General features: G+C 49.0%; 1 protein-coding gene across 1 annotated transcript; it reads left to right on the top strand.

Moving 5' to 3' along the window:
- Positions 1-3821: 3821 nt before the first annotated feature.
- On the top strand, positions 3822-4523 carry LOC135900702 (uncharacterized). Its single transcript, XM_065430247.1, has one exon. The coding sequence runs from the start codon at positions 3822-3824 to the stop codon at positions 4521-4523; it is 702 nt and encodes a 233-aa protein (XP_065286319.1).
- Positions 4524-9114: the final 4591 nt, after the last annotated feature.

Below are 9114 nucleotides of genomic sequence, written 5' to 3' on the forward strand. Positions count from 1 at the left end.
AGGAGGAGATCTGGAAAGAAAAAGAGAGATTAACAAGATTTAGTGACCTTACCAAATTCTATCAAAACTCGGACGCGAATATAACCACCGCTTCACACTAAACTGAACACAGGTGAGTGCGTTAGTTAGAGGTGATTACAAACGCAATTAAATATTACAAACCCATTACGGAATCAGGTTGTAGACGAGCCGTATGTAAAAATACTGAAAGATATCTATAGCGGCTCCACAGCCACCGTAGTCCTCCATAAAGAAAGCAACAAAATCCCAATGAAGAAAGGCGTCAGGCAGGGAGATACGATCTCTCCAGTGCTATTCACAGCGTGTTTACAGCAGGTATTCAGAGACCTGGATTGGGAAGAAATGGGGATAAAAGTTAATGGAGAATACCTTAGTAACTTGCGATTCGCTGATGATGTTGCCTTGCTTAGTAACTCAGGGGACCAACTGCAATGCATGCTCACTGACCTGGAGAGGCAAAGCAGAAGAGTGGGTCTAAAAATTAATCTGCAGAAAACTAATGTTAACAGTCTCGGAAGAGAACAGCAGTTTACAATAGGTAGCGAGGTACTGGAAGTGGTAAGGGAATACATCTACTTAGGACAGGTAGTGACCGCGGATCCGGATCATGAGGCTGAAATAATCAGAAGAATAAGAATGGGCTGGGGTGCGTTTGGCAGGCATTCTCAGGTCATGATCAGCAGGTTGCCATTATCCCTCGAGAGAAAAGTGTATAATAGCTGTGTCTTACCAGTACTCACCTACGGGGCAGAAACCTGGAGGCTTACGAAAAGGGTTCTACTCAAATTGAGGACGACGCAACGAGCTATGGAAAGAAGAATGATAGGTGTAACGTTAAGGGATAAGAAAAGAACAGATTGGGTGAGGGAGCAATCGCGAGTTAATGACATCTTAGTTGAAATCAAGAAAAAGAAATGGGCATGGGCAGGACATGTAATGAGGAGGGAAGATCACCGATGGTCATCACCGAAGGGTTACGGACTGGATCCCAAGGGAAGGGAAGCGTAGCAGGGGGCGGCAGAAAGTTAGGTGGGCGGATGAGATTAAGAAGTTTGCAGGGACGGCATGGCCACAATTAGTACATGATCGGGGTTGTTGGAGAAATATGGGAGAGGCCTTTGCCCTGCAGTGGGCGTAACCAGGCTGATGATGATGATGATGATGATGATTACAAACATAAACTTGTACGAGTTCCGTGCAACTAAAGACTTTCAACCCCAAGATATAAGGCAGCCATATATGCAAGCTATGCATGTCTTCTAGAGCTACCCTTCAAGAGACGTTTTGGGGATTTAATATGTATCAAGATAAAATGGCAGCCTGTCCGGAAAACTTACGCGTGCGTTGGTCGGCCGCGTTGCTTAGCTCCGAACTCCAAGACCAACTTTGGGCTGTCCAGCGATCCGTGGAGGCCGCACGGGAGCAAGAGCTCCCAGTGGCCATCTAGGCGGCCTCAAACCCGGGCCTCCCTATCGCCGGATTCCAAATAAAGTTATCTCATTCACTCATTACTGGATTACAGTATGTCCTAGTTTGTAATAGCTGCCACTGGACAAACTACGACTTATTTAGTTTTTGGATTGGGCGGTAGACAAATACACCTCGAAATTTTGGAAAACATTCGAACCGAGCTCAGATGAATCGGCTTTTGTGGTTTGGGAGGTATAGATAATCTTTTTACGCGGAAAAGTTGATTGGTCCGGTTATTGCCCTTTAAGCAGGTTACACTGTCCATTAACTTTTCTTTCTGTCCGCCGCAGCGGACGTGTGGCTATGGCAGTGGCGTAGCTAGGTCGTCTGGCACCCGGGACCCATAGGTCTTCCGTCACCTCCTCACCCGCCCAGGTGTAGTCGAGGAAGGCGAGGATATCGACTATTTCCGGGTTTTGAGCACCAGTACAGCCGCCTTCGATACCGCGCACTTCCCTCGGGCCCCCCTCTCCTTAGCTTTCTTTCCCAGAGACCGCGAATGCAGCAGGTATTGCCGCGAGGAGTTACGGAGTCGCCATCTATCGGAAGCGCCTCGCTGGCGTAGTATGAGGGATCACGCGGCGCGCTCCTCATAGGTTTTGGTGTCAGCGCTCAGTGAAAATACCACGCGGGAGCTCTCCCGGACATTCCTGTAAGTACTTTCGAAACGAGAGAAGGTTCTTACTGTCTAAATAATAATACTGGGCAAACCTAAAGCACAGAATCGTTTACCGACGCTATCTCTTTACCGAATATGTACAGTGCGCGCGGTCGCCGCGATGGAGTCTCCCGAACCGGCTTCTTGCGTGAAACGTAGGCAGACGCTGAGAGCAAACTATGTGAAATATGTTCTTATAATGTTTGTATAACTAAATGAAGCGTAATACAATGAAGCCTTAATGCAGCGATCGCACTGCTTCGCAGCGACTGACTGCGCGTCTGCATGCTTGTCCGCGCACTGTTTCGCTGTCGCCGCGTGCGTTTTTTCGCACCATGCGATGAGCTTTAGGCCGCAGAATATGAGCATGTGACAGTATACAAGCAACCATTGTTGCGTGGGCGCCATCAGAGCTGTTCAAAAATAATTTCGCTGTAGAGACTTCAATGCCTACGGGGACTGTGATGTGCCGTCACGACGATTTAATCTTTCTTTTTTTCTAAATTCTTGGACGTTTCAATATTATTTCTCGAGTTGCATCGCACTATTATATGTTTATCGGTGTTCTCAGCGTGCGATTTCCCGCTGCTTCTTTTATGCGAAGCATATTACGAGGGCTCAACCCAGCTCCTCAGGCGCGGCGGTAACCATGAAATCACGTGACACCGTGACGTCACGACAGAGGAGAAGTGGCTTTGGCTCAACTCTTGCAAGACGGGCTGGGTGGGAATCAAGGAGGATACATAAAAATTGCTGGAGTGGAGACGGCGCGCTCCGACTGAAGCCTCCGTCCGCCATCTTGCCAGAGGCAGAACGCGCGCTTGGCTCCGGCGGCACCGGCTCGCGCTGCTGTTTTCGTGAGTTGGTCTGCAGTGCAAGTTGATGTGAGGGGCATGTAAACACCATCGATGTGATTATGGTTGCCTCTTGCGTTGCCTACGGATGTGCGAACAGGCTGAAGAAGGGTTGTGGCCTCACGTTTCACCTGTAAGTACTCGAGAACACGTTCATTGAGCCACTACGCTCAACTGTAAGCCACCTTATTGACATGGAAGGAAATCACGTGAAGTGGGCTTATATACTGGCATTGGAGGCATTGCAACGTGGAGAAGGGTTGCGGCTTGGAAACAAGCTCACAAAGGTGCATGTCCAGTGGGAGAAGCAAAAAATGAAAGTACGATATGCAGTACAAGCGTTGAGTGCTTCAGTTGCTGACGCCTTGGACTTCTGCGAACAAGTGCTCAAGCTGCCACAGTTCAAGGGTGCCACTGCAACAGCTAAGTTCATTAGGCTTTTTGATCGCTTGTTCGACATCATGAACTCTCGAAACCCACTTGCAAGGTCCTATAAGGCACCTCTTCGCAAGCAGAATGAAGCCCTCTGGAAGCTATTCTTTTCCGAGGCCCGTGCCTATATACAAGGGCTAAGAGACCCTGCAGGGCGTCCAGTAATAGAAGGACTGAAGAAAACTGGGTTCGTTGGATTTTTGGTGTGCATGACCAGCACAGAAAAATTGTTCGATGAGCTTGTTCGCAAGGATCAGCTGAAATACTTGCTGACGCACAAGCTTAGCCAAGATCACGCCGAAAACTTCTTCGGGTCCATACGTGCACGAGGTGGTCATAACAACAACCCAACCGCTGCGCAGTTCATGGCTGCCAAGGAGGATATGATGGCTGCATACAAGCGTCTGTTGGTTCAGACAGAAGTGACTTCATCAAGCTCTGGAAACTGCTCCCAAGACATAGTCTCAATTCTAAATCCAACAACTACAGGAGCTTTGGTAGGTGAAAGCAGCATGCTTACTGATATGCGCAGATCGTCAATCCTGCAGGCCGACGACCACAACTATACCCATCGCATTGACTGCCCAGAAAGCCTGTCAGCTTTTGTCGGTGCTGTAGTGCCGTACATTGCAGGTTTCGTCGTTAAGAAAGTTCGTTCAACGATAACATGTGAACTGTGCATCGCAGCCCTGCACTCGGATGAACTGGCACCTTTAATTAGGCAAAAGAGCCGAGGTGGACTTATTTCACCATCACAAGACGTCGTTGGCCTGTGTGAAGCAGTTGAAAAGGGGCTGCGACGGCTACAGGCAGAATATGATACTATTAAAATGGTGACGGTAAGGTCAAAACACCTCATCCTTGAAGTCCTGGGCACCTGCACAGAGAAAAATTGGTTCCAGAAACTGGAGGACCACATCCTTGATCTTGATCCACTTGATAACCATATTTATATCTTGTGCAAAAAAATCGCTGAAGAATATATAAAAGTGAGAATACACCACATGACGAAAGAACGAAACCGTGAACTGATCAAAAACAGAGTGAGACCACCTTTGTCGAGGGTGATTATTTTCAATCACCAGTAGGGTGTCTGTCATGGTGTTCTTGACTGTATGGCAAATTTTCTCCTTAATATCTGCTCATTTGAACTGCCTTCTGCATATCAGTTGGCTGCTGGTTGATGGTAAATAAACGACCACAACTAGAACCGCACATTTGGATTCCTTTCTAAATGGGAGCAGCTGCATTACGCTTTTATCCTTAATATTTCTACAGTTACACTGCCTTCTACATGCCACTTTTCTGCTAGCTGATGGAAAATAAATGTACATGACTAGAACCACTCGTTTTGGTTGCTCTGTAAATGCGAATAACGTCATCCACAGCGCGGAAAAGCACGAGCGCGGCAGTGCTAATTAAGCTTTTCTGCTTAATATTTGAGCTGGCAAACTGCCTTGTACATGCCAGTTTCCCTCTGCTTGACGAAAAATAGACGTTTAATACTAGAACCGCTCGTTAGCGTTGCTTTGTAAACGCGAAAAAGCGCGGCTGCGCTATGCTTTTCTCCTTAATATTTCCGCAGTTAAATAGCCTTCTTCACGCCAGTTGGCTGCTACAGTTGATGGGAGATAACCGTTTACAACCAGAAGCACTTGTTTTCATTGGTTTCTGAATGCGAGCGCCTTCATGAGCAGCGCGAAAAAGTAGAAGCGCGGACAGGCGCGGCTGCGCTGCTGCCTTTTGCCACTGGTAAGATGGCCGCCGGCCGTTCGGCTCCGGCTTCACCCTTGCCCATAGGCGCGTATAGGCGGCTTCCACTCCAGCAATTTTATGTATCCTCCTTGGTGGGAATCGAACCAGGGTCTCCGGAGTGTGGGACGGAGACGCTACCACTGAGCCACGAGTACAACGCTTCAAAGCGGTACAAAAGCGCCTCTAGTGAATGCGGTGTTGCCTTAGAAACGCGCTGTTTCTAAGGCGTGCGTCTCTTGCTCAGGCGCACATTTCGTTGCCGCGCCGAACGCTGCTTTGCTCGACGCTCACCGCGTCCAATGCGGGGCGCGTAGTCGCTGCCCTGTAGCCCATTGTCTTACACCCCTTGGCGGGTCGACGGGAACGCTGTCGCGTTCCACTCTTGAAGGCGAAGAAGTAATGCATGAGTTGTTTCTTCGTCTAGCCGAACCAAATATAGCCAAGCAACAGCAGTTCACCAGGCTAAACAGTGGTTCAACAACTAAAATAAAGGCTAGTATGCTTCGCATCCTGGGCTTAACCTTACCTAAGCCACAGCCATTTTTTTTTATGCGAAGCATATTACGAGGGCTCAACCCAGCTCCTCAGGCGCGGCGGTGTCGCATTGAATACCACGTGACACCGTGACGTCACGACAGAGGAGAAGTGGCTTTGGCTCAACTCTTGCAAGATGGGCTGGGTGGGAATCGAACCAGGGTCTCTGGAGTGTGAGACGGAGACGCTACCACTGAGCCACGAGTACGATGCTTCAAAGCAGTACAAAAGCGCCTCTAGTGAATGCGGTGTTGCCTTAGAAACGAGCTGTTTCTAAGGCTCAGGCGTGCGTCGCTCGCTCAGGCGCACATTTCGTTGCCGCGCCGAACGCTGCGTTGCTCGACGCTCACCGCGTCCAATGCGGGGCGTCCAAGGCGAAGCAGAGTAACGAATGAGTTGTTTCTTCGTCTAGTCGAACCAAATATAGCCAAGCAACAGCAGTTCACCAAGCTAAACTGTGGTTCAACAACTAAAATAAAGGCTAGTATGCTTCGCATCCTTGGCTTAACCTTACCTAAGCCACAGCCATTTTTTTGTAATCCAGTGCATTATTTCATAACACAAACATGACCATATGCCATGCAAATTTTAATGTGCTTCTTACCGCTCCCTTTCCACTCTAGTGAACTTGCCAGTATCTATAGCATCGACAAGTTCATAGACCAAATCGTCATGACATTAGTCGGGCAGCGCACTGGGGCGAGCGTCTCAGTGCGCGTTTTCCGAACATCGCAGACTGGGCGCCGTAGCAGAAATCTTCCTCGCGTCCGTGCTTGCTGCATACCCGAGTTGTAGCCGATGACTGATTGCTGCGTGAAGCTTGGTTCGCGAACCAAGCTTCACGCAGCTTCTTGTCCTGCGGCTACGTGTGAATACGGCTGACACCGGGCTCCGTTGCGTACGTCCGGCACTGCGGCACTGAGCAGTAGACTACCATGTTGCGCGCCTTCAAAGGTAGCCACTACCTATTGTAGTGCTTTCAAGCGTTGTAAAAGAGACATTCGTAGTGCGAAAATCTCGCCATTAAATGAGGACCGCAGCGTACGAGGGAATTTCAACTCGTTTTCAGCTCGCTTCGGCGCGCCCGAAGCTGCCGACAAGGCCGCTATGTCCACATGATCCCTCCTAGCACGTCACGCCGACGGTGGCGCCAGCTTTTCCAGTGGTGGAGCTCGAGGCTAATACACGCTGTTTTTTCTGCGCCAAATAACACAGGGTGCTGCACTGATAACTTGTGATAAGCGCATGTGCACATCTTCTGTTAGACTGTAAGGCTTGGCAACCAATACAAATGCGGCATCGTGGCAAATGCGGCTCACGTCACAAGTAAAAAAAAGACATTTTTATAAAGTTTTAATTACCATTTTTAGCGGCAACATTGCATTTGCAAAATTGAAGGCCGACATTCATATCTTGCCCAACAACAACTTCGTCGCAGGTACTATGGCCCGCAGTATTTTGGCTGTGGGCATCCCTGAACGAAAACGAAAATTAAATTGTGTCTCAGTGACGCTGATCTCCCCACCGTATTAGAAAAACGGAAAACGCCACCTGCCACCCTGCTGCGCGGGCGCCAATGCTGACAATTACTAGTTCTCTTCATTCTGATCAATAAAGCCTTGTTTTATTTGCTGCTATACGGACAAACGTGATTATCCGAGCTGCGGTACCAGTAAAAGATTGGGAACACAATAGAGCACGCTTCGCGTCGACTCTGCGTCACCATAAGAAAAAAAGAAGACCGCGATGAAGCCCGTGCCAGCGAGACCTGTTGGTTTGTACTCGCGATGGAGAGGGTTGAGGGATCAACGTCACTGGTCCACCATTTCATTTCTCTCACTACTGCCATACTGGGCGGCACCCGCAGTGCCAAAGTATTGTAGGTTGTAGCACCCAAAACGATTTTGTTTAAGAAGCTTTTGTTGAGTTAATAATATGACTTTGAGTCCTCAATTCCTGGAATTGAAGTGCTTCCCCTATAAGTACTAATTAAGGTATTATTAAGGTTATGGTTATTACTTCTCTGCCATATTTTTCACGCTACCGAGTTCCTAGTAATCACAAATACATAACTTCATACAATATCGGGAAATATCCTTACAAAATTATCGTTTTTTTTTTAATTCTGTGCAGCTGACACAGACACTGTATTTGTGAGATGAAGCCATAGAACATCAACAGTTTTCTGAAACTTTCGAGGGTAAGAAGGAAAGCGTGAAGCATAACGGCAGGTTTCGCAGCGGCTTTTCGGTGCGAGCGGGAGAGAGGAAGTAAAAGCGAGCTGAACATCGCGGCGCCCGCAGCTATATACAGCCTGTCGAGTCATACGCCGCCAAACTCTTCGGCCGCACCGAGTCTGAAGACGATCCAAAGAATCCCATTCGCGACTTTTGACTGCCACACTTATGCAACGTCGCTCTCCACGAACGCTTCCCCGTAAACGCGAGCGCCGGGCGCGCTGGTTGAACGCCATGTTTCTGCTATCTTTTTTCGTCTTCGCTGCGCGTTCAGAACGGAAGAGGGACCCAAGAGCCTCAACGCCTTTCAACGCCTCACTGTATGTTTAGCGACTCCTGCTCCCAGCATGAACGCATGGCACGAGCGCACCCCACATGAAACATTCCCGCTAAGGCGAATAGTTTAGCGATCATTTTGCGAATTAAATTTTTTAGGCCGAACATTCGTGCAAATATTTCGTGGGGTGTTGATAGAGCTGCAGCCGGCGATTCTGCGGCGCAACGCAATGGATACATGAGCTCGGGCTACTGGATACTGGGGCATTCTTTACCATTTGCGCGAAGTCAAGCCGGCGGAAAGAGGGATGTCTTCAGGCGTATGACACCCCCCCTCCCGCGGCCCCTTGCACCCGGGGCCCACGACGCCCCCCCCCCCCCCCCCCCTTTTGCTACGCCACTGGGCTATGGTGTCACGCTGAAGAGCATGAAGTTGCGCGCTCAATTCCTAGACGCGGCGGCCTAATTTTTGGTAGAGGCTAAAGGAAAAAACCCTCTGCGTACGTTAATTTTGTTATATAGGATATATTTTCAAGAAATAGAAAGAAACGGCGAAGTGCTAGGCGCTGCTGAGCTGTACAAACCGCGAAGGCGTGTTTATATTTATTCGGAAAAGAGCACCTCCGGTACACTGCGCAATACGGGAGTAATACTCGCCTGCTATCCGCCACTGTTATCTCAATCACAGGCGTACGGAGCTGCATCACAGTGCTGTTGAAGAAAGAGCGTTGAAGTGGGAATGACTTATCTTATGCTGCGTAGGCGCCCTGCATTGTTGACGTATTATTTGTAGTCGTCCTTCTCTGTAGAACAGCACAGTAGTGCAGTGTGTGGGCGTTTCGCCACACAGTCACGCGTGAGTCTGTCGTTTCTGGAG

This window comes from Dermacentor albipictus, chromosome 2 (genome assembly GCF_038994185.2).
Source record: "Dermacentor albipictus isolate Rhodes 1998 colony chromosome 2, USDA_Dalb.pri_finalv2, whole genome shotgun sequence".
Lineage (NCBI taxonomy): Eukaryota > Metazoa > Arthropoda > Arachnida > Ixodida > Ixodidae > Dermacentor > Dermacentor albipictus.

Coding starts and splice junctions, on each gene's coding strand:
- LOC135900702 (XM_065430247.1), top strand. CDS start 3,822: ATGGCTGCATACAAGCGTCTGTTGGTTCAGACAGAAGTGACTTCATCA.